Below are 27,095 nucleotides of genomic sequence, written 5' to 3'. Positions count from 1 at the left end.
CAAGGAGAGTTTAGGAAGAGATCACGCACTGGTGACTGAAGACAATATTAACCAACAGAAAGTTTAGAAACACCTCAATAACATTTGTTGACTTCAATAAGTTCTATGAATCCATAGATAGAGAAAACCTCTCCAACAACCTGTAAGAAATGAATCGACAATACGAGAAAGCTAATCCAGAAAGAATTAAAATGAAACATCCAAAGTGAAGTCCACGGAAGAGATCTCAGGACCATTCAAAATCAAGATGAGAGTGAGACTTCGAGATTGCATGCCACCCATTAGATGGCTTATCGCCAATTTTATTTAACTCATATTTAGATAAAATAATCAGGACGTGGGACAAAGGAGTTAACAGAGAAAAGATTGGGAAAGAAGATGATAGAACTATCAACATAAAATGTCTGGCCTTTGCTGATGATCGAAACAAATAATAAAAAAATAAGCCAAAGGAGCTCTAGATACACTACATAAAATCTCAGCCAAAATCAAAATACGAATCTCATACAAAAAAACAGTACAAGGACACAAAATCCACAGACACCCATTGGAAACTAAGTATGGACAAGCTAAGGCAAGCAGAAAGTTTCACATACCTGGGAAAGATTATACAGAAAATAGGACTGAACTAGTTATCCAGTGAAAGACAGATCACAAAACTACAGAAAGCACATAGACATACATGGAACTACTACAACAAAAGAAGTATCTCCATCAATGGCAAATTACGAACTAAAATATGGTAGTCTTAGTAGAGGCCTTGTACACCTCAGAAACAACAGAAATCAAGGGGAGAACAAAACAGGAGACACAAAAACAAGAAAGAAAAAATGCTGCGTACGATCCACGGGCTGGTTCAAAAAGAGGAGATTTGGATAAAGAGATTGACAAAAGAACTGTATGGACAAACAGAGACAGTTATAAACAACATCAGCAAAGAAAGGGCAATGTTCTATACACACACAAATAGGATGCATGGAGACAGACACACCAAAATCATTTTTAATATAGTGACAATTTATACAGTGAAAACCAACTGACTAAAAGAAACCACAGAAGACCTCAATCAACTAAACATCACCACAGAAGACGTGAAAGATAAGAAAAAAGAAAAGGGGGGGGGGGGGGGGAAATCAGAAAGCACAAATTTGAGCAAATGCCCAGAGAGAGAGAGAGAGAGAGAGAGAGAGAGAGAGAGAGAGAGAGAGAGGAGGGCGGGGGACAGGAAAGAAGTGGACAGAAGAGAGTAAGAAAAAAAGTGAAAATATGAGACTTTTTCAGAAGAAAGAGACAGAGAACGAAAAATGATTGTTTTAGTGCTCTCCTTAAGGTAGAATTGCCCATATTAACCCAGATAACCCTGACGTCCTTCTGGAAGGACGACGTAACTCACTGTTGAAATTATTTATTTTTGCGAATAACGCATTGTTGCAACGGACTGTGATGCATTGTTATATGAAGTAGGCAGAGTCAGTTGCGCGCTGCGACAATCAGTTTGATGCTGTCGTTCATAGTGAGTGAGAAACTGTGTCTTGAAAATAGAGCCAATTTTACCATGGACGAACTGACTGACCTTGTCATCGATGGATATGTATATTTTGTTTCATATTGCGTCAATAATTCTGAAACTTGTCATGTAATATCTTAAAGAATTAACCTATATTATTTATGGGCTCATATTACGATTGAAAGTTTCCGTCAGTTGTAATTCAAAAATGTTTTCAACCGTCCTTCCAGAAGGACGTCAGGGTAATATGTTGTCATTTTGTATTCACAGAAAACGATGTACACATATGGAACTTTTGGACATGTTAGAATCAAAAGATGAGGAAATACCTAATACTGGTGTGAATGTAACATTACACCCTCTTCTAAATTCAACTGATGACATAACAGATGAAGATTCGGGTGCTGAAGAAAATCCAAGTGTAGATAAATTACCCGTAAGGCAGCTCGATGCTACTGCGCTACATGACCTAAAAGAGAGGGGCGTGGAAGCAACAGGAACAATAAGAGGAAACAGAGTTAAGAATTTTACTCTATCATTTGTAGATAAAATGATAAAAGAAAATAGAGGATCATATGAAATTTGTTCTGACTCATATCCGGGATTTCCATTGTACGTTGGAATGACAGCAATGTTGTTACTGCAGCCACTAACTTTGACAAAGTGCAACCACTACGCTCTGTAGCAAGATTTTCCAGGGAACAAAGGAAAAGGATTAGCGTGCTTCAACCTAACTTGTTACACTCCTACAATACTTATATGGGAGGCATAGATCAAGCTGACCAAAATGTATCCCTATATAGATGCTCTATAAGAGGGAAAAAGTGGTATTTCCCGATCATTGATCATTTTATAGACATTGCAGAGCAAAATGCCTGGAATCTTTACAAGCACAACGAATAACCCATAGATAATCTGACATTTCGTCGTCGAATTGTCACTGCAATTCTTGAAAGTAACAAGTGAGTCACTACCAGCAGAGGATATCCTAGTAAGAGGGCAAAACTAGATTCTAGATTTGATGGGAGAGAACATTATGTTGCTGAATTACCAACGGACGAGATAACAAAAACGAAGAAGCAGCTGAAATGTCGAAGTTGCCACAAAAAAGCTACTAATATGTGCGTAAAATGTGACGAACCACTTCATGTTTGTTGCTTTTTGTCTTATCATACTAGTGCATAAAATATGTGTATAGGTTCTTTTCTTTGTTTTTTTGTATTTATTAGCTGTTTTAGCCCATAATTCAAATTTATTTATGTTTATTTGAAAGTATAAAAACCAAAACAAATTAATTGTGCAATGTCATATACTTTAAAAACATGATCCCTTATTGTCCTGACGTCCTTCTGAAAGGACGCCCATTTTTCGAAATACTAAATAAAAAAAAATACTCAAAATTGATTTTACTTTCTTCCTTACAACCTTGTGAATGAATGTAGATAAGATATAAATCAATTTTTGAAAAACAAATAATTCAGGACTATCTGGGTTAATAATAATAAAATACTATCTTGCAAAAAGAGAAAAAGAGCTAATCTTGAAATTTTTTGACACCCCTTGTATTGTGAGCATTGTTCACAATTTCATTTCCATTTGTCTTCTGTATACAGATTTAAGTATTCTTTCTCTATTCACATGATGGTCCAGACCTTCAGTCACCATTGGTCATATAGGGAAAAAGAGCAAAACTAGTCAGATCTAGACAATCAGTCAATACTACTGGTGTTCCAGAAAGAAATCAGTGGAGCCTCAGATTTTTCAAATGGCAGAGAAGAGTTTGACTATTCTGCTCATTTCTTTGATGAGTGCTTGATCTAAAACATAAACAATGAAATTAATCAGTATACTGGTAGCGCAAGACAGTAGGGAAGAAACTGGCTGAAAAGGGGGTAAATATTTACAACAACAATATATTTCATTCACACAAATTGACAAAATATTTGTACACTATTTTTCTGATAAAAGTTACACTTCCTACTAAAAAGGCCACAATTTGCTGCTTCGTCAGAAAGGAGAGTAGATGGTGGTGTAAAGACAACATGGGTTTCACATCTCAGAGAACTTCCGTGATCATAAAACCAAACATACTCGCACTTAAACAACAACAAAATATTCTCACTTTTAGTTACATAGTTTTAAACATTCCTGTACTGTTTTTAAGAATACAGACAAAATAATTATTGTACTGCTGGAGAGATAAAGAGAGAGAGAGAGAGAGAGAGAGAGAGAGCGCATGTAAAACTTTTCTCTTCACGAATAATTATATTGTCTATTTGAATTGTATATACTAAAATAAACTCACATTTATGTAATGCACTTACATTTCACTTTTACATGATGCAGTAACCATGTTTCTATCATATTTCTGTACCTTGCAAAGTCATTTAAAAACAACTAAGAATGATGCCCCTTCACAGCCAAGTACCAAGTGAGAAGAGGTCGGTGTACAAAGGATTAATTAATTGAAATACCTTCCAAATATCACAGTAGTTTGGCATTCACAAACAGAAATCACTCCTTTAGGCACACGAATGTTACATATCTGTTTCCTTAAATTAATACTGCCAGTAATCACATGATGACAAATGCAAATTACAGTCAATTATGAATGTGATAAAACTGAATAGTTCTGAAATGTGACACACACAAGAAAAATTATTCATTCACAAAAAATTCCCATTTCTGCTACCGTCGGTATCCTCCAGGAGGAGGAGGATTCTGGCTTTGGCTTAAAAATGCCAAGTGCCCCTTTGGACACTTGTTTGCGTAATGTCCTTTACACCCACACTTGAAACATGTCACTTCTTCTAGAGGCTTCTGAGGTGGCTTTGGAGAATTGGCATCTTCATTTCCTTCTTTTCCAACATACATGAGATTTTTTGTCTGTAAAAAAAAAAAGGTTAAACATGACAAACTAGCATCTGCAGATAGTCATGATCTAGAGATATTATTAAAGAATTAAGCGAGTATGAAAATGAAGAAGAAAAGGCAGAAGTGAAGAGAGTACACATGCATGTGCACACCCACACACAGAATTTTCAGTTTTCATATCAAGTGTGTTACTATTTTCAAATTACACACAAATTGAACAATTTCAGCTAGGAGATTTTTAAAATTTCAGCAAGGACACAACAACAGCAACAAACATAGCACAATTGCTTTAATGTTTGAGACTTATTACAAAAGTTGTGTGTGCCAACAAATGGTATTTCTTACTTTGGTTAACTGCTAGATAATTGGTACTGCTGTTAATACATATAGAAAAAAAACTGCCAAGTGAAGGAATACAAACTAGCACAAAGACACAATAGGCAGAAAAATGCAGGTAGTGGCTTTGGACAGAGTAGGCAGGAATAAGGCAGGCAACAGAAGGCAGCTGAAGGTGAAAAAGCAGTTTCCTTATTTTCACAATGAAATTGAAAGCAGACTAAGGAATCCAAAACATACATGATCATCTCCTCAAAAATACAATGTTTAACTCTAGCAGGTTGTGGCGAAAGTCATGACAGCTGACAAACCTTTACAGTATGTCTTAGGTGTAGAATTGAAATTCACTAATAGCAAGGTTACTGGCCTGTCAGCAAATACATAATTTCTTTCTTCCATTTTATAAAGTGGTTTTCCAAATGGGTATTATGTGGAAACTAAACAACATACTTTACAACTGACTCTGTGTAACATGTCATGCATCGACCTTCACGAGGCTGTTTGATATTTGATTATACTTGTTGTTATGGTCTTCAGTCCAAAGCCTGGTTTGATGTAGCTCCCTGTGCTAGCCTATCCTATGCAAGTCTCACATCTAAAATAACTACTGCAACTTACATCCTTCTGTATCTGCTAACTGTATTCATCTCTTGGTCTCCCTCTACAGTTTTCCTTCCAATACTAAACTGGTGGTCCCTTGATGTCTCCGAATGTGTCCTATCAAGCAATCTATTCTTCTATACAAGTTACACCACAAATTTTCTCCCCAATTCTATTCAGTATTTCCTCATTAGTTACGTGACCTAACCATCTAATCTTTAGCATTCTTCTGTGTCATCACACTTACATAGCTCTTAATACTCACTTAGTTAACAACTGATTCAATTTGTTACTTAGTTGTTTCTTGTAGCTGCATTTGGCATAATTGTCTTGAAACACACACTTTTAAAAGTGCTGTATTAACTTGCCAATTACTGAAAGAAAGTGGTTAATGGCATATTACTTATGTACATCTCTGGTAGATCAGTAAGAGTATCACACTCCCATGGAAGAGGTGTAATATGATGATTATCCACTTTCTATCCTGGCATTGCTTTCACAAATTACAATATTGTTTTAACTTCGTTTAGGAAATGACCTATTCAGAAGATGTTATTTGCTGTTTTAATATGCCTGATGACCTTCTCCAATATTTTTTAGTTTTGTCTGTGGTACAATTCCTTTGCTGGGCTGTAAGTACACTTTGTATTATGATAGTGCTCCCATTTTCTCCTAAATGATATTGTAATGCTATTAATTTACCAAACTGGTTGCTTATTAGTATTTTATTTATGGTTGTAATTTATAAATGGGAAACAGTTATCAAAGAATGTGATGAAGCTTCATAGCAATGTATTATGTTTGCCATTACAGATATCTCTGTTGTAGACTTCTTGCCAACAACTTCCACCAGGATTCACTTTAAATATTTACATTATAAATGGACTCATATCTTTGAATATATTTTTGCTACCTTGTAAACTGACACGGCCTAGATATCAATAACTGTGTTTTATTACATGACTCAGTATGCCTTTAAACTAGAGAACAATCTATGAGAATACTATAGAAAGTACACTTTCTACTTCAGGCTGTGGAATATAAGTACACCAATTAACACACTTTTACATGGACAATCAACTTAGAAGGTAATACTGAAATCACCAAACAAAATTAACTACCATCTTTAACAATTGAACAGGAAACAATCTCTACTGCTGGACTCATTCGTATTGTTAATATTTGGCACCATTTCTCATCTGATGCTACTTCAATCACACTTTATTATATAGTTAACAAAAATTCTGTATTTTGTACATGAATTTTTATTTCTGTGTACCAAACACATTCCATCTATTCATGCTATATATCATCAGTGTTACTCATTTTTAATGTCCTGTTCATATACGCATGTTATCTATATACTAAATGCATATTTTTTCCAATTAATATGCTACACATAAACATTTCGCTGCACATAACCATAAAATTTAAATATATATATTTAGAGGCTACATCTTATTTCATTTCTACGTGAGGAGTTCTTCTTCACAGGTGGTAGGGATCACCATTTATGTAAAATGCAATGTTTGTTTAAAAGATATTAACATATTAAAACACTGTTGAGAAATAATATGTGAGGGCTGAGAAGGTACATATATTACAGGGCTAGTTGCCTCTGATGGAACTCAAGGCTGGAGGTCTTTACTAACACTGCAGAGGATATCAGACAATGGAGACCCCAGGGTGGAATATCAACAATACCAGGAAAAGAACAGTCTGCTACTCAACATAAAGAAGACATGTTAAGTTGCAAACAGACATAAGGAAAAAACTATTACACATTTAGCTTTCGGCCAAAGCCTTCTTCAAAAAAGAAAATACATACACATTCATTTACACAAGCAAATACAACTCATACTCAACAGCAGCATTGCAGTCCAAGCTGTCCACCTGTCTGCAACTCAACATGTTATCTTTACAATGAGTAGCAAGCTTTCATTTTCACAATATTGTTGAAGACGATACTGCTTTTACATCGTGAAAGTATCGAAATCAGACATTTAATTTCATACACTTGCAACATTACTTTAGAAAGGCTTACATGCAGTATCCACAACAGTGGTGCAAGAATTATTGTTGTTGCCATTTACAGTCTGAAGATGAGCTGATGCAGCCCTCCATGCTACTCTATCCTCTCCAAATAACCTACATCTTCCAGACTCTGCTTGATCTCCTCCTACATTTTTACTTCACCCAACCCCCTCTTCCCACACTTCCCTGCAATACTAAAGTGGTGATCTCTTGCTATCCGAGAATATGTCTTATCAACTGATCCCTTCTTTTTGTCAAGTTGTGCCACAAATTTCTTGTCTCCCCAGTTCTCCTAAGTACCACCTCAATAGTTATGTGATCTACTGATCTAATCTTCAACATTCTTCTGTAGCACCACATTTCGAAAGCTTCTATTCTCTTTTTATCTAAACTGTTCTACATCAATGTTTTACTTCCATACATGGCTACATTACAGACAAATACTTTCAGAAATGACTTCCTAACACTTAAACCTATATTTGACATTAACAAATTTTTCTTGTTCAGAAACACTTTTCTTGCCATTCCCAGTCTGCATTTTATATCCCCTCTATTTCAGCCATCAACAGTTCTTTTGTTGCCTAACTGGTAAATCTCATCTATTACTTCAAGTGTCTCATTTCCTAATCTGATTCCCTTATCATCAGCTGATTTAATTTGACTACATTCCATTATTCTTGTTTTGTGTTCCTCGTTTTCAAAAGACACTGCCCATTCCTTTCAACTGCTCTTTCGTTTTTTGCTGTCTCTGACAGAATTACAGCGAAACTGGCAAACCTCTATGTTTTTATTTATTCTCCCTGAACTTTAATTCCTACTAAAAATTTTTCTTTAGTTTCCTTTACTGCTTGTCCAGTGTACAGATTGACTCCCTTCTCAACCATTGCTTCCCTTTATGCTACTCGACTCATAACTGCCACCTGGATTCTGTACACATTGTAAATGACATTTTACTACCTATATTTTACCCCTGCTACCTTCAGAATTTCAAAGAGAGTGATCTGTCAACATTGTCAAAAGCTTTATCTAAGTCTATAAATGCTGTAAATGTATGTTTCCCTTTCCTTAACGTATCTTCTCAGATAAGTCATAGGGTCAATCTTGCCTCTCATGTTTCTATATTTCTTCAGAATCCAAACTGATCTTCCCCGAGGTTAGCTTATAAGAGTGGAAATTTATATGCAGCCTTTAATAAATGTGTTGATCAGTTTAAAGAGATGAGACCTGAATAAACTGAAAGAGACTGTGGAGAGTTTCAGAGAGAGCATTAGGGAACAATTGACAAGAATTGAGGAAAGATATATAATAGAAAAAGAATGGGTAGCTTTGAAAGATGAAACAGTGAAGGCAGCAGAGGATCAAGTAGGTAAAAAGACGAGGGCTAGTATAAATCCTTAGGTAACAGAAGAGATACTGAATTTAATTGATCAAAGGAGAAAATATAAAAATGCAGTAAATGAAGCAGGCAAAAAGGAATACAAACATCTCAAAAATGAGATCGACAGGAAGTGCAAAATGGCTAAGCAGGGATGGCATAAGGACAAATGTAAGGATGTAGAGGCATGTATGCCTACTGGAAAATTAAAGAGAACTTTGGAGAAAAAGAGATCGACTTGTATGAATATCAAGAGCTCAGGCCAAAAACCAGTTCTAAGCACAGAAGGGAAAGCAGAAAGGTGGCAGGAGTATATAGAGGGTCTATACAAGGGCTATGTACTTAAGGGCAATATTATGGAAATGGAAGAGGATGTAGATGAAGACGGTTGGTCGGTTTAAAAGAGGGGAGAAGGGACCAAACTACGAGGTCATCGGTCCCTTGTTCCTAATAAAACAATGCCACAAGTGTGAGAATAAAACAGATGAGACATATAACACAAAACACGAAGAAAGGATGACCACAAGAACAAAGGAAAGGCAATGAACACTAAAAGGAACAAAAGAGGACAAGAAAACAGAGGTGCAAGAAACAGTGATAAGAGAGTAAAACAAGGAAGCAGATTACAGTGGTTGGCCGACCACGGAAATAAAAAGGAAAAGCCAGCCACTCTGCAACACTTTAAAACCTTCACCCTAAAAGTACTAGGGTGGAGGACACAGAGGGACAAAGGACATGCACTAAAATTCAGATCGAATGATAAAGCCCACCCTCACAGATGAAATGTACAACCAAATCAGCTAAAGAGGGGTTGTCTGCTATAATCAGTGATAACGAGTCCAGCAACCAAAGACGAAGTTGCAGGGCAACCAAAGGAGGACAGAGCAAAAGAATATGGACCACTGTCAAACCTGGCACTGCACCGACACTGAGGTGGGTCTTCAGGGTGCCGGGAGTAGCCGTGGGTTGCCCAGCCATGGCCAATGCAGAGCCAGCAGAGAACCACAGAGTCCCTGCGAGAGGCCCTCATCGAGTACTTCCACATTCGTGGACCCCTTAATGGCTGGCAGTTTGTTGTGCGTACTGAGATTTTGCCATTCCGTCTCCCAAAGCTGAAAAACCTTGCAGTGTAATAACAAACACAAGTCAGCTGCGGGGATGCCCGTCTCCAGAAGTGGTTTCCGTGTAGGGTGTTTGGTCAGCCTGTCAGCAAGTTCATTTCCTGGGATTCCGACGTGACCAGGGATCCAGACAAACTTCATTGAACAACTGGACTGCTTCCAAAGGATGATGTGGACTGGTTGATAAGTTTTCAGGCTGCTCAAGGAGTCAGTACATAAAAGAAAAGACTCCCCAAGGCATGAACAGAGATACTGAAGTGCACAAAAAATGGCCACCAGCTCCGTAGTGAATACACTGCAGCCATCGGTAAGGAATGCTGTTCAATATGGCTACTGTGAACATAGGCAAAGCCAACATGACCATCAGCCATCGATGTAAACCACTTCAGAGCCTCGGAACACGTCAAGAATCGAGAGGAAGTGACAGCAGAGAGCTGCAGAATTAACGCAGTCCTTAGGGCCACGCAAAAGGTCCAGACGAAGCTGCGGCTGAGGTGTACACCATGGAGGTGTACATGAATGGACCTCAAGGAGAGGTGGTACCGGCAAGGACTCCAGTTCAGACAGAAGCGATCGCATGCGAACTGCGATCGTTAGCCCCAACCTGGGTTGCCGATGGGGGAGACGGAATGCCACAGGCGGGAAAAGGAAACAGTGATTCGGATGCTGAGGAGAACTACGAATGTGTGCTACGTAACTGGTGAGCAGTTGTGCATGTCTGATTTGCAATGGAGGGACCCCAGCCTCCAGCAGTACGCTGGTCACCGGAATCGTCCTAAAAGCTTCTGTTGCTAGTCAAACCCCGCAGTGGTGCACAGGGTCGAGTAAATGCAGCGCTGAGGGTGCTGCCGAACCATAAACCACACTCCCATAGTCAATTTGGGATTGAACAAGGGCTCTGTAGAGCTGCAGCAGCGTGGAGTGATCTGCACCCCAATTGGTGTTGCTCAGGCAATGGAGGGCATTGAGGTGCTGCCAGCACTTCTGCTTAAGCTGACAAAGATGAGAAAGCCAAGTCAATTGAGTGTCGAAAATCAGTCCTAAGAAAAGATATGTCTCCACTACAGTAAGTGGATCATTATGAAGGTAAAGTTTTGGGTCTAGATGAATGGTACGACACTGACAGAAGTGCAAGACACACGACTTTGCGGCTAAAACTGGAAGCCATGGGCTAGAGCCCATGACTGGGCCTTGTGAATTGCTCCCTGTAGGTGACACTCAGCAACTCCAGTACTGGAGCAGCAGTATAAAACGCAGAAGTCGTCTGCATACAGAGAAGGTAAGAAGGAGGGCATGACAGCTGCCACTAGACCGTTAATGGACACTAAAAATAGAGAGAGACTCAATACAGAGCCCTGTGGGACTCCATTCTCCTGGATATGGATGGAACTATGGGAGGCACCAACTTGCACACAGACAGTACAGAGCGACAGAAAGTTTCGGATAAAAATCAAGAGCCGGTCCCGGAGACCCCACTCATACAATGTGGCAATGATATGATGGCGCCAGGTCGTGTCATATGCTTTTCGTAAATAAAAAAAGGCAGCAACCAGGTGTTGGCATCTGGGAAAGGCTGTTCGGATGGCAGACTCGAGGGGCACAAGATTATCAGTGGTAGAGTGACCCTGGCGGAAACCGCCCTGGCATGGAGCCACTAGGCTCCGGGACCCAACCCAACCCAACCGCCGACATACCATATATTCCAGCAGCTTACAAAGAATGTTGGTGAGGCTGTTAGGTTGATAGCTATCCACATCAAGTGAGTTTTTAAGGGGTTTGAGCAACGGAATTATGGTGCTCTCCCGGCATTGCGATGAAAAGATGCCATCGCACCAGATTCGGTTGAAGATGATGAGGAGATATCACTTGTAGTCAGATGAGAGATATTTAATCATCTGGCTGTGGATCCGATCAGGCCTAGGAGCTGTGTCGGGGCAATGTGCAAGGGCACTGAGGAGCTTCCTCTCTGTAAATGGGGCGTTATAGGATTCACTGTGGCATGTAGTGAATGAGAGGATGTTCCCTTCCAGCCGCCGTTTGACAGTGTGAAAGGCTGGGGGGGGGGTAATAATTCTCTAACACAGAGGCTTGAGCAAAGTGCTTGGGAATCGCGTTTGCGTTGGTAGATAACACACCATTTATGGTAACACTGGGAACACCTGTTGGGGTCTGGTACCCAAAAACACGTTTGATCTTTACCCAGACTTGGGAAGGTGATGTATAGCATCCAATGGTCAAAACGTATCTCTCCCAACACTCCTGCTTCCGTCGTTTGATAAGTTGGCAAACGCGGGCACGAAGCCGTTTAAAGGCTATGAGGTGCTCCAGGGCAGGGTGCCACTGTAGAGCTCGCCGACAATCCTTAATTGCTTCAGCGACTTCCAGCGGACACCAAGACACTGCCTTACGCCTCAGGCACCCTAAAGAGTGAGGGATCGTGTTTTCTGCCACAGAAACAATTGTTGTAGTCACTTACTCAACCATCACATCATTGCTACCGTGTGGGGGAGATTCAACGGTGACAGCAAAGGTGAAAGTTTCACAGTCCCCCATGTTTAAAGCCCATATGGGCAGGTGTTTGTGGGCCTGACGCTGGGGCAGTGACAGGATAATGGGGAGGTGGTCACTACCACACAGGTCGTCATGTGCTCTCCTGTGGATAGATGAGAGAAGTCCTGGGCTGCAAAGTGATAAATCAATAGCCGAGTAACTACCATGAGTCACACTGAAATGTGTGGCGGCCCCAGTATTTAAGAGGCAGAGGTCAAATTGAGATAGTAAAGTTTTGACATCTCTAGCTCAGCCAATAAGCACGGTGCCACCCCACAAGGGGTAATGGGCATTAAAATCTCCAAAAAGTAGAAAAGGTTTAGGGAGTTGATCAATCAGTGCAGCTAATACATTCAGGGGTACTGCACCATCTGGAGGAAAATATACACTGCAGACAGTTATTTCCTGTGTTGTCCTTATTCTGACAGCCATAGCTTCAAGAGGGATTTGAAGGGGCACAGGTTCACTACAGACTGAACTTAGGACATAAACGCAAACTCCACCTGACACTCAATTATAGTCACTAATGTTTCCTGTAATATCCCTTATAGCCGCGGAGGGCAGGGGTCCGATTGCCGGGAACCAGGTTTCCTGGAGAGCAATGCAGACAGCAGGTATAAAGCTTAACAGTTACCGTATCTCAGACAGGCGGTGGAAAAACCTGCCTCAATTCCACCGGAGGATGGCGTCATCTTGAGACTGGGAAGGCATGGAACATTCAATGAGGTAGTTTACACCTCAGAGTCACCTGCTGCCACCGACTTATTGCCTGAGCAGTCTATAACCATTGTGTCTGAGGGTCTGGTGAGATCTAGGTCCTCAGTAGATGCAAAAATCTCCACCCCATCCTCAGACACACAGCTGGTAGGTTGCTGTGGTGTGGATGCCACCGCAATTTCCTTGGTCTTAAGGGTTTTCTTTTTTGATTTCTCTCACTGCTCCTTGGGTTTCCCTGGCTGGGAGGACTTCGCTGGCTCAGTCTCCAGGACTGAGGATGAGCGTGATGCCCTACGACCAGCTGCTGGCAGGTGTCATCTTTCCCAGTAGCAGAAACCTGGGAAGGGAGTGATCCAAGGGACCCCTTCCTAGCGAGAGAAGCCAAAGAAGACTTACGTCCCCGATGGTTAGGGGATGTTGCTCTCAAAGTATGTGGTGCAGGAGCAACAGGGAGGGAAATGCCCCCCACCATCAAGGGGCCAGGTGTGGTCTTCCGGCTCTGGGGTTGGCAGAGCTGATGGTGCCAGAACTGTTGTAGCAGCGGCATAAGAGGAAGTCATTTGCACAGGATGGAGTTGTTCTTATTTCCTCTTAGGCTCAGTGTAGGTCAGTCGGCTCAGGGTCTTGTACTCCATGATTTTCCTTTCTTTCTGGAGAATCCTGCAGTCTGACGAGCAAGGCGAATGGTGCCCTCAAAAGTTGACACAGATGGGAGGCAGGGCACATGGAGTATTGGGATGTGATGGGCGTCTGCAATCTCAACATGTGATGCTGGACGTACAGTGGGGAGACATATGGCCGAACTTCTAGCACTTAAAGCACTGCATCGGGGGAGGGATATAGGGCTTTACATCACAGCGGTAGACCATCACCTTGACCTTCTCGGGCAATGTATCACCCTCAAAGACCAAGATGAAGGCACCGGTGGCAAATTGATTATCCCTCAGACCCTGGTGGATACGCCGGACAAAATGTACACCTTGTTGCTCTAAATTGGCGCACAGCTCATCGCCAGACTGCAAAAGAAGGTCCCTGTGAAATATGATACATTGTGGACAAGCCCTCCACCTCTCCAAACTTGTCCTCTAAATGCTCAACAAAAAACTGAAGCTTCATCATCATGGAATATTCCCCATCAGCTCTCAAACATACAAGGTACCGGGGCGAATACGATCCCCTGCCATCCTTAACCTGACGTTCCTCCCATGGTGTGACCACGGAGGAAAACGATTTGGGGTGGCACCTCTGCGCGTTGAATTGAGCTCGTGAAAGCTTAGAGACTGCTGGTGTTCCACCACTAGCAAGAGATGATGGACTACGCTTCATCGCTTGTCATCCGGCCAGATGGCACCCACTCTGACCAGGTGCCCTCCCCACAGGTGCCACCCAGCCGCAGCAAAGGCCACCTGGCAGGACGGCCATTGCCAGGAGTCCCGATGCCCCAGGGGTATGGGTATCTACCCCTTGGCATATGGGACGAGTTAACGGTGCAGGCATCAGCAGGGTACATGGCGGCCCCACCAAAACGGACTGGCTACCATGCTGGACATCAGGTGCAAAATTAGTCCACGGTCATCGTCGTTGCAGGAAGCAACACTGCATACTGCATGGTGGAAAACACACCCAGAAAGGTGTCCCCACCCAAGAGATGGAGAATGGGTGGGACTGCAATGTGAGGACGAGAAAGTGGGCTAAAGATCTCAATGCACGATGGACACAATGCACCATGTAAGGCACCGTTCTCCAACTGGCTTAACTTTCAGGAAAATTTTGAAGAATGGAAGTCAAACCCTACAGGGGACCATCACATAAAGGCCAAAACGTGTGAAACTCCTTTTAGTCGCCTCTTACAACAGGCAGGAATACCTCGAGCCTATTCTAACCCCCGGACCCACAGGCGGCAGATGAAGTTGGAAAGGAAGATATGATACTGCATGAAGAATTTGACAGAGCACTGAAAGACCTAACTCAAAACACTGGGAGTAGACAGCATTCCATTAGAACTGCTGATAGCATTGGGAGAGCCAGCCCTGGCAAAACTCTACCATCTGGTGAGCAAGATGTACGAGACAGGCGAAATACCCTCAGACTTCAAGAAGAGTACAGTAATTCCAATACCAAAGAAAGCAGGTAGTGACAGGTGTGAAAATTACTGAACTATCAGTAAACTAAGTCACGGTTACAAAATACTAACACGAATTGTTTACAGACGAATGGAAAAAATACTAACAGAATTCTTTTCAGACAAATGGAAAAACTGGTAGAAGCCGACCTCGGGGAAGATCAGTTTGGATTCTGTAGAAATGTTGGAACATGTGAGGCAATACTGACCCTATGACTTATCTTAGAAGAAAGATTAAGGAAAGCAAACCTACGTTTCTAGCATTTGTAGACTTAGAGAGAGATGTAGACGATGTTGATTGGAATACTCTCTTTCAAATTCTGAAGGTGGCAGGGGTAAAATACAGGGAGTGGAAGGCTATTTACAATTTGTACAGAAACCAGATGGCAGTTATAAGAGTCGAGGGGCATGAAAGGGAAGCAGTGGTTGGGAAGGGAGTGAGACAGGTTTGTAGCCCATCCCCAATGTTATTCAATCTGTATATTGGGCAAGCAGTAAAGGAAACAAATAAAAAATTTGGAGTAGGAGGAGAAATAAAAATTTTGAGGTTTGCCGACGACACTGTAATTCTGTCAGAGACAGCAAAGGACCTGGAAGAGCAGCTGAACGGAATGGACAATGTCTTTAAAGGAGGATATAAGATGAACATCAACAAATGCAAAACAAGGATAATGGAATGTAGTTGATTTAAATCAGGTGATGCTGAAGGAACTAGATTAGGAAATCGGTAGTAGTTCAGTTTTGCTATTTGGGGAGCAAAATAACTGAGGCTGGTCGAAGCAGAGCGGATATAAAAAGCAGACTAGCTATGGCAAGGAAAGCGTTTCTGAAGAAGAGAAATTTGTGAACATCAAGTATAGATTTAAGTGTCAGGAAGTCGTTTCTGAAAGTATTTGTATGGAGTGTGGCCATGTATGGAAGTGAAACGTGGATGATAAATAGTTTAGACAAGAAGAGAATAGCTTTTGAAATGTGGTGCTACAGAATTCTGAAGATTAGATGGATAGATCACGTAACTAATGAGGAGGTACTGAGTAGAATTTGGGAGAGGAGGAATTTGTGGTACAACTTGACTAGAAGAAGGGATCAGTTGGCAGGACATGTTCCGAGGCATCAAGGGATCACCAGTTTAGTATTGGAGGGCAGCGTGGAGGGTAAAAATCATAGAGGAAGACCAAGAGATGAATACACTAAGCAGATTCAGAAGGATGCAGGTTGCAGTAGTTACTTGGAGATGGAGAAGCTTGCACAGGATACAGTAGCATGGAGAGCTGCATCAAACAGTCTCTGGACTGAAGACCATAACAACAACAGTCTTTCAGCATCAACCATCAATTTTCTTCAGTGAAAACAATCATCACTCAATAAATATAAAAGCCTGTAAAGTAAAAATAGCATGTAGACGAAATACCCTCAATTCCTCTTGTTTAGACTGCACATCCCGCATGTCAGGTGGCATTTTATTGCAAAACAATGCTTTATGTCCTGTTTCTCCACAGTAATGGCAAGTAATAATAACCTTCTTCCCATCTTTTTGTTGGACATCTGTTGCTGGAAGTTCAAATCGTGGACTGAAACAAAAGCAGGAACAAAGAAAAAACTGATGAGCTACCACAAAGTAAAACTGCATGTCATAACCATCACTCTACTAAAACAACAATGTATATTTAATATTTAATGAGTTTGCTTGTATATGTCCTTCCTTCAGTTTTAAGAAGTAGAATGACATAGTAAGGAGCAATCAGTGTCAGATTACTGTCCTTGTCCCTGTCTCTCAAAATATGACCCAGGGGAACCTGTAACTGTTCAAATTCCCTAATTTAAAACACCACATAATTGTAATCTTTGGAGAAAAATGTTACAGAAATAATTTTGAATCTTGCATCAATATTTTCATCAGTGGCACATTACAAGATGAATTTAGTTGCACTGGAGAAAGACGTGAAACAGTAGAATTTCACCAAACAAACTAGTGAATTCTTGTCACCCAAAAATGATGCATAGGTATGAGAAATATCTTAAATTTATGCATCTAAAAACACATAGCGACGCTTCCACTGCTCTGTTAAATTTGTTCCTGTTGACTTTCAAAACACTGGTAATCCTGTAATGTTCTTGTGTGTGCATGGTTGTGTGTTGCATAATCCTTAGAGCAGCTGGTAGTATGCTTCAAATATTACATTTATAAGGCACAGATAATCTGTCACCTACATTTTTAGTTTTAATTCTAAACATATTCACACTCCAGCGTGCATTATTGTTTCCTTAAGCAATATAAGTGTGTTCCATGCTTCACTACAACAAACTCCGGGCTCCTACAAGATATTATCCAACATCACTGATGGCTTTTACTCACTTTTTATGCAAGGGCACTGTTACTACTGAGTGAGAGGGATGATTAAAATACGAGATAGACCAATAGTATATACGGTAACCAAATGTGGGGATGAATGAAAGGGGGTTTCGAGTAAAGTTTTATTCACTGTTGATGGTCAGTAAGCATTAGACTGCAAACTGATTTGGAACTTTCTGGAAGATTAAAACTGTTTGCCAGACTGGTACACAAACCACGGACCTCTCTTTTGTTGTCAAGTGCTTTACTGATTGAGCTCTCCCACACAGTATGTGGGACAGCTTATGTGAAGTTTGGAAGGTAGGAGAGAGGTACTGTGAAAGTGAAGTTGTGAAAGCAAGGCCTAAGTCATGCTTGGATAGCTCAAGCAGTACAGAATTTGACCATAAAGGCACAGGTCCCAGCTATGAATCTCAGTCTGGTATAGAGTTTTAATCCACCAGGAAGTTTCAAAATGAAAAGTAGTGATGATTCTTGTGTGTTAGTGTTGGGTCAAGTTTTTTCAACTCAAATGTCAAAGATCACATATAAAGATAACAAAATGTGGAAGAGAGTTATTTTGAATAATTGATTATCATTTAAATCTTCTGGCAAGTTATTTAGGGTATTAATGGCAAGAAAACAGTCAAGCTGCAGACACCAGCAAAATGGAATCGTATTAATAGGTGTGTGTTTATTGGTTCCCCCAAAGGGAAAGCTTAGCAATCAGTTCAACCTTATTTTATATATGTGTTGATTGCTCAACAGTACAAACTACACTGATGTGTCAAAAGTCATGGGATACCTTCTGATATTGTGTCTGACTTCCTTTCGCCTAGGATAGTGCAGCAACTTGACATGGCATGGACTCAACAAGTCACTGGAAGTCACCTGCATAAATACTGAGCCATGCTGCCTTTAAAGCCATCCATAATTGCGAAAGTGTCGCTGGTGGGTGGCTAAATCATTTGCTCAAATTTTCCAGAACATTATTCAAACCAATTGTGAACAATTGTGACCTGCTGACATGGCACATTGATATCCATAAAAATTCCATCCTTGTTTGGAAACATGGCATCCGTGAATGGCTGCCAAAGGTTTCCAAGTAGCTGTTCATAACCATTTCCAGACAATGATTGATTCCCGTGGACCACAGGACCCAGTCCATACCATATAAACACAGCCTACACCATTACACAGCCACGACCAGCTTGCATACTGCCTTGTTGACAACCTGGGTCCATGGCTTCATGGGGTCTGTTTACACTCGAACCCTACCATCAGCTCTTACCAGCTGAAATTGGGACTCATCTGACCAGGCTACTGTTTTCCAGTAGTCTACGATCCCACTGATATGGTCTTGAGCCCAGGAGAGGTGCTACCGACGATGTCGTGCTGTTAGCAAAGGCACTCTTGGCAGCTATCTGCTGCCGCAGCCCATTAATGCCAAATTTAGCTGCACTGTCCTAACACATACTTTCGTTGTACATCCCCTTGACACTGTGTATGTCAGAATATTGAATTCCCTTACGATTCCCATAATGGAGTGTCCCATGCATCTAGCTCCAACTACCATTCTGCATTCATAGTCTGTTAATTCCCGTCATGTGGCCATAATCACATTTTAAACCTTTTCACATGAATCACCCAAAAACAAACGACACACTGCCAGTGCAATGATGATTTATACCTCGTGTACATGATACTACCACCATTTGCATGTGTGTACATCACTATCTCATGACTTTTGTCACCTCAGTGTAGACAGCGAATGGTTACCTTTAAACCCCAGCTGTGTGTGAGGATGGAAAGAAGTGACTTTTTCAAATAGTGCAACTGATATTAATGTTGAATCCTTAGTTTTTGGTACTGTCAGGCTGATTGGTAACTGTTCTGATGAAATTTCATCCTCAGAGATTTGGTTAGGGGCAGAAGGGAGACAAAAACAGTAGAAAATGATTAACATCAGTGTCAAATCCGTAATATTCATGGTTGGTGGTTAGAATGGAGATAGTCCTGATGGAAATTGATCCATAGGAGTGGGTGTGGGTGGGCAGTGACATGTAAAGAAAGAAGATGTATGGAAAAATTTCAACGGGGTAAGACATGTATGACATCTCCCCCCCCCCCCCCCCCCCCCAATCCATATGTCTTAAGGGCTCACCCTACAGGTGGGGTAACAGTGAGAATGGGTGACATGAAAACAAGTAACAGGATGAAGCAGGGAAATCAGCTAGAAAAAGACAAATAAAAAGTTATCTCTTTCTGTTTTTGGTAAATGTAGGATCCATTTGAAGAACTCCATGCTGGCACTTAACATAGCTCCACTGCCCCATGTCTATTGTCAGGCGCCACACTCCACTGGTATTTCAATGTTAATTTACTGATGGTAGGCTTTATGGTATAGCCTTATCTGTTAGGAGTCTTTGTAAATTTTTATTAGTAGCAAACTGCTCTCTGCATATTTGACAATATAATTACAATCACAGTAGCAAAGATGAAATTAGAGTGATGTCTCTTATTTCCTCGAGTTTATGCTTTCCAATTATGAAAAAACTTACAGATAGTAAATAATCACAATTAAGTTTATTTAAGTAATACTAAACACCTAGTAGCTTCTAGGTGAGCGTGCTGGACGCATAAAATATGCAACGAGATTGCAGAGTAAAATGGATCTTAAAACACAGTCCCACAAAATGTTATTTTTAAAAGTAAATAGTAATAATAATATTTCACATGTTGGATTAGTGCATCCATACCATGAGAAGTTTTAAGGACTTTTTTGATTAAGTTACAATACAAAATTACTTAATGTAACTTTTTTATAAACTGACAACAAGGCTTGAGTTTTACATCAATTCTGCTGAATTTGAAATCCATTGGCTCTTGCTGCAAAAGGAGTACTGCACTCATGTCTCTTATAACTGTATGTAAAACACATTCTGCATGTGTCAGATGACAGTTCTCTATCTTGAGGTGCATTAAAAGTATTTCCTTCTGCCTCAATGCCCAGGAGGAGGAATGCCATGACTGTGTTTTTTGTTTCACCAACTGAAGCTTCTTGTTTCGCAACACTAACCACTCCCCTCATAGAAGGATGATACTGTGCCTCAAAAGCAAGGTAAGTGCTTGTACAGTAGCAACACTTTATGAAATGGATTTTCCAATAAAGGATCCTTAGCTGCTTCACTATCGTGCATTCTCATGTCCCTGAGACCAAGCTAAATGACACCACCTGAATATATCTGAATATATCTTCCTGCTGTGTACATGTGATGGACAGCCTATTAAAGGGCACATAGTGAGTCAGTGTAGATGAGAAATTTTGTAGCATGATTACATCAATTCTGCTCCAGCACCCTCAATATCACATATATACTGGGAATCTCTTACGTAAGCAAAACTTGAAAGCATATCCTGAAAATAATACAGCACAGCCATTGGAATCCCCTTGCTTCGACCCACCAGCATAAACTACAACACAGAAGCAATACTCAGAAAAAAATCTGTAAAAACAATTAAAAAATACAGAATGGGGTACAACTCTTTTTGGACACTGGTAATTCTACAATCATCTTGGGTCTGCTTATTAACGAGAGCAGCAAAGGACTCTTACCTTGATTAAGCACAGAAATATAGTTCACATTAAGGACCACTAGATCTTGATTCATGCAAACGCTGAATGGCCTCCTTGCTAGCAGTTTACTTCTGACTAGTTACTCCACTGGAGGACGAGCAATGGTATGAAATGTTGGTGACTGTTGGATCAAAAGTAGGCTGCATTGCTATGAGTGACAGCTGCACTTGTCTGATCCCTGATGCATTCAGTTCAGAGCAGAAACATTCAATCATTTTGGCACTGTCAAATCATTATTGTTGAATGTGCTCTGTTATAGCCTGTCGTCACTATTATTATTGTTCTGATACTGCGTTTTATTCAACACCTATAAGTAGCTTTGAGTTGCATCTCCATATTTATGAATCTGTGTTTACTTAATAGCGAAATTTGTATCTGGATCAAAATGCCGGAATGCTCTGTGGTGTAAGAATGGAAGAAATCATGACTGAGTAAAAAGTGATCAATATAAATTCAATGTGTATTTGCAGGGATGACTCATGTTCTGAAACTCTATTACTTAAAGACATTCAAAGAAAATTAAAAAATAGTGACAAATATTTCTCACAGGGGTCAAAATCGTCCAACAGGTAGCAGTATATGCTTTAAGCATATACTGAGTCACTAAACAACTAAAATTGAACTTTATATGCTTCCTGTTCACTTCATCTCAGAATTTACCAAAAGAGAATGATCAGTGATGGGGCAAACCAACAGGCAAGAAAAGACTGACATTCAATACATTGAAATAAAAAAAGTAATTGTTCATTTATTTAAATATAAGTTTATAATGTAGCACCCAGATGGAAACCCAGTTCTAAGCAAAGAGGGGAAAGCAGAAAGGTGGAAGGAGTATGTGGAGGGTCTATACAAGGGATATGATACTGCGTAAAGAGTTTGACAGAGCACTGAAAGACCTAAGTCGAAGCAAGGCCCCGGGAGTAGACAAAATTCCATTTGAACTATTGACAGTCTTGGGAGAGCCATTCATGACAAAACTCTACCATCTTGTGAGCAACATGTATGAGACATGCGAAATACCCTCAGACTTCAAGAAGAATATAATAATTCCAATCCCAAAGAAAGCAGGTGTTGACAGGTGCGAAAATTACTGAACTATCAGTTTAATAAGTCATGGCTGCAAAATACTCATGCGAACTCTTTACAGATGAATGGAAAAACTGGTAGAAGCCGACCTCAGGGAAGACCAGTTTGGTTGGTTGGTTTGGGGAAGGAGACCAGACAGCGTGGTCATCGGTCTCATCGGATTAGGGAAGGATGGGGAAGGAAGTCGGCCGTGCCCTTTCAGAGGAACCATCCCGGCATTTGCCTGGAGTGATTTAGGGAAATCACGGAAAACCTAAATCAGGATGGCCGGACGCGGGATTGAACCGTCGTCCTTCCGAATGCGAGTCCAGTGTCTAACCACTGCGCCACCTCGCTCGGTGAAGACCAGTTTGGATTCTGTAGAAATATTGGAACACGTAACACAATACTGACCCTATGACTTATCTTAGAAGATAGATTAAGGAAAGGCAAACCTACGTTTCTAGCATTTGTAGACTTAGAGAAAGCTTTTGACACTGTTGACTAGAATACTCTCTTTCAAATTCTGTAGGTGGCAGGGGTAAAATACAGGGAGCGAAAGGCTATTTACAATTTGTACAGAAACCAGATGGCAGTTATAAGAGTCGAGGGGCATGAAAGGGAAGCAGTGGTTGGGAAGGGAGTGAGACAGGGTTGTAGCCTATCCCCGATGTAATTCACTCTGTATATTGAGCAAGCAGTAAAGGAAACAAAAGAAAAATTTGGAGTGGGAATTAAAATCCATGGAGAAGAAGCTGCATCAAACCAGTCTCTGGACTGAAGACCACAACAACTAGAATACTCTCTTTCAAATTCTGTAGGTGGCAGGGGTAAAATACAGGGAGCGAAAGGCTATTTACAATTTGTACAGAAACCAGATGGCAGTTATAAGAGTCGAGGGGCATGAAAGGGAAGCAGTGGTTGGGAAGGGAGTGAGACAGGGTTGTAGCCTATCCCCGATGTAATTCACTCTGTATATTGAGCAAGCAGTAAAGGAAACAAAAGAAAAATTTGGAGTGGGAATTAAAATCCATGGAGAAGAAGCTGCATCAAACCAGTCTCTGGACTGAAGACCACAACAACAACAATGTAGCACCAGTTACTAACCTTTTAAGAAAAACCAAAATTTCACACTTAATGTCAGTAGTATGAAAAATTTTTAGAACTACACTTTTTATTCACTTCTCCTTGAAATAATATATGTTATTTGTCTCCAAAATGGCTGAAAAATATGTAAGGGAAATCACTAAAATGTGGAGACTTACTGAAAACATTCATATAACAATATAACTGACATAATTTTCAGAGACTTGTCAGTTTGATGTCTCCATTAAGCAAAAACACTCATATCCGGAGAGTGACAAACAAATTTCATACAGCTGACATGGCCACAGAGACTTGTTTCGTTCAACTGAAAAAGCCAGTTTAAAAAAACTAGCCGTTCAGTTGTCCCATAAGTACTGCCTGATGGACCACAAAAACTATTCGGAGTGATTTTTTGAGAATGTCAGGATGCAATGCTGTGTCCAAGACCTGTCAGAGAAACTAAGTGTCCATCCAGACACAGTCTCACTTGCCTGGGTAAGCCCTATACAACTGTGGCACAGCAGATTCCCCAAATGTTACCTGGGAGCAAATGTTCTGTCTCAACTGCCATTCACCTCATTGGCAATTAACACATACTAAAGGTTGAGATTTATTTTTTTTATATTAGTTCCTACAGTCCTCGATATCTAGGTGGTTAAGTCATGGTCCCCATTTCCTGTGACACACAATTATCCACTGCAGCACCACATCATGGACACTGAATCATGCACACAGCTTATGCTTACATAGGACAGCTGGCATTGACTAGCCCCCCGTTCATGAAAGCATGGTTTGCCAAACCCATGCCAGTCAAAAAAGACTGAACTGTCTGAGTTGCTCGCTATTTGGCACAAGCTGAGAGGCATGTGTAGCCAGCTGAGTGCCACATATGCAGTGACCATTACCTCTTCTTATATCCTAACTGGAGGCAGTAGCACTCTAAAAGAGATGGCTAGTGATATCAACACACCAGTTGACAACACGTGGACATGACAAATAGAAGTTCCAGCTGATTGGCATATGGCACAAGCATCAGGCATAACTCCAAGCAAGAGGACTACTTGTGCCTCATCGGGCAGCTTCTAACTGGCTGCACAAGCTAGGTAGCCCTCACCTAATAAGGTGCTGCTCTGTCTCTTTTGCTTCCTTTAATGAGAATGTGAAGGTAAATGACTTCTTGAATTGGAGCACAATACAATATACCACGCAAAATGAATAAATAAATAAACAAAAAGGAAAGCTGCACCATTTTACATTCCACATGAAATGTTGAAACTGTTTCATATACATTGGCTACAAGGAATAAGAGGGTCTCATTTGAAAGACTGCCACCATCAATCTGAAACACCACTTAGTCTCAGAGAATAGTTCAAAATGTAATGGAGCAATAAAGCCCCAAACACAAGTCTTGTGCAGGAGCAAAGAGTTCACATGGCCTGTTTGTAGACTTCATTTTTGTTTCACATAGGGGTGCAAGAGAAATATGAAGACAACTGGTATCATTTATAGTCAATGGGCATGTATTGTAACCACTTAAGTACATGTTACCTAGCTATTTAAATAGAAAGGTGTTGTGTACATAGAGTCCAAAGGAAAGAAAGAGAACAGCTCGAGTCCGGGTGACTTTAAACTTTTTCTCTACAGTGCATTAGTTGGGTGACTCACTAGCATTTCCAATAAACATAAAAAATTACTCAAGTGTTCTACACCATTATACTTCAAAATGACTGATGCCTACCTCCATAGCTCAGATCAGTTTTACTTGATAGCAATCACAAACTGACACAACATCATTAAAAATGCAACTAAAACTGCAAGCCACAATTCTTCATATCAACAAGTTGAATGAAACATCAAAAACTGATAAAGACATGACTAAAACAAGAGTGAGTAGTGCCATGGTTTGTGGTATGAAATTTCAGGCTATGAAAACATTTAGGAATGTGCTATAGATCAGCCTGCCACCACAAAGAAGATTGCAGGAGAAGGGTTGGCAGTGTGGAAGGGAATATAACTGTCACATTTACATCAACAATGGCACCCTTTTTTTCTTGGGGCAGAGTAGCAAGAAATTATCAATAGTCACAGCAGAGGAATGTTACAATTTTTACACAAGTCATTCTGATGCACTTGAATGTACTACCAACATTCTTTATCTATTTGTTTCATTTAAAATGTGTATAAGTAAAAACAACAGCCTCTCAAACATCTGACTATAGCTCTTCATAAAAAGTAGGATACTGACACTCTTCATAAAAAGCAGGATACTGACACTTTTGATGACCGTAATGAGCTCCCTCTGTGTACGAAGCACAAACTGCCTAAAAATTATTCAGCCACAAAATGCTGATATTACAATTGCTGCGAGGTAGACACACTGAGTTCAGGAAAATTGCTTGCGCTCGCCTTGTTTATACAACTAAAACAACGCAAAGCACATTTATAAATTGTTCACAATTTCAAAACGAACTTAATCTGTTCCTAAGCAACAAATATACTCACTGCATAAATTTGCATTCTGGTCCGTCAAGACAGAGCCCTGCTAAGTAGTTCATACACAAGACTCTTCTTACGTGTCTATGCCGACAATTTGGGCCATGTCTACAAAATCCTCTGTCATACCAAGGGCAGTCTTTAATTTTACTTTCTGGGTCAATATGTAAAAATGGGCACTCTTTGTTGTGACAGGCATCTGCAAATCAAAGAGTAGATAATGATGTATAATGCACTCGAATAGAGCTCTGAAACGTAAATAAATAAAAAATACTTCTTGAACTTACTAAATCTTGAATAAAAATAACATTCCGGCATTTTACTCATGTCATATTCGTGCAAAAATTCACACTGGTCTCCTTTTTTGCACAGTCCACGAAGCCAATGTTTACAGACTATTGTTCTGTCACCGCGAACATGTCGAAAAGGGCAGGCAGGACCTTTAGCACAATTTCCTTTTGGGTAAAATTCGCAGACAGCAGCAATAGATTCTGCGGAAGAAGAAGAAACAAGTTATAGAATGAACTCGGGCCTGTCACTTCATAGTCCAACATTATACATACTGTCCATTCCCGCAAACGGTAATGGGAGAGCTCCATATTGCTCCTCCAAGGCAATTTCAATGTCAAACTTTACGTTGTCCACACTAGCAACAATAAACTCCATAACGCAAGTTATTCACACAACACTCACTCACTCAAAATAAACAACACAAAGCATTTCAAATAAGATATTACATTTACCAATGAAACTCTGGAACGAACAAAGATCACACAGAGTTGCAATCTCGTCGATGTATCGCCACTCGAATAACTATTTTCAAACAAACTGGGAGTAAAAGCTTTTGCCTTTAGCAACACCAATAGCCGTAGATATTGTATACGCGTTTCATAGTTATCTTAACAATTTTTATTTCATATATGGAATAAAATTAGTTTTTGATATTTATTGGTCGATACAAAATAACTTAAATAATAGTATCTGTATACAAAACATAAAGATGATTAAATACATAAAGACAAGCAAACGAGACAGATGCAGATCGTACAGATAACCAAGTACATAAACCTAACAAATTCTAAATTTACATTACATACAGTGCATCCGGGGACACATGCCTACATTTAACTTAAGTTATGGATGTCCCCGATTTTATAAAATTCATGTACTCATCAACACTGTAAAAGCTTTCACTTACAAGTACTTATTTTAACTTTAATAACTTAGACGCAATTTGGCATGACAG

At 40.3% G+C, this 27,095-nt stretch overlaps 1 protein-coding gene across 1 annotated transcript; it reads right to left on the bottom strand.

Moving 5' to 3' along the window:
- Positions 1-3,400: 3,400 nt before the first annotated feature.
- On the bottom strand, positions 3,401-26,570 carry LOC126175473 (cleavage and polyadenylation specificity factor subunit 4). Its single transcript, XM_049922285.1, has 5 exons — positions 26,413-26,570; positions 26,137-26,340; positions 25,859-26,048; positions 16,648-16,807; positions 3,401-4,393 (listed from the first exon to the last, which is right to left on the bottom strand). Exons 1-5 carry the CDS (start codon positions 26,513-26,515, stop codon positions 4,196-4,198), a joined length of 855 nt encoding a protein of 284 aa, XP_049778242.1. The 5' UTR covers positions 26,516-26,570; the 3' UTR covers positions 3,401-4,195.
- Between the last annotated feature and the right edge of the window lie 525 nt (positions 26,571-27,095).

This window comes from Schistocerca cancellata, chromosome 3, assembly GCF_023864275.1.
Source record: "Schistocerca cancellata isolate TAMUIC-IGC-003103 chromosome 3, iqSchCanc2.1, whole genome shotgun sequence".
Classification (NCBI taxonomy): Eukaryota; Metazoa; Arthropoda; class Insecta; order Orthoptera; family Acrididae; genus Schistocerca; species Schistocerca cancellata.
This window is presented reverse-complemented; position numbering and strand designations above follow the sequence as displayed.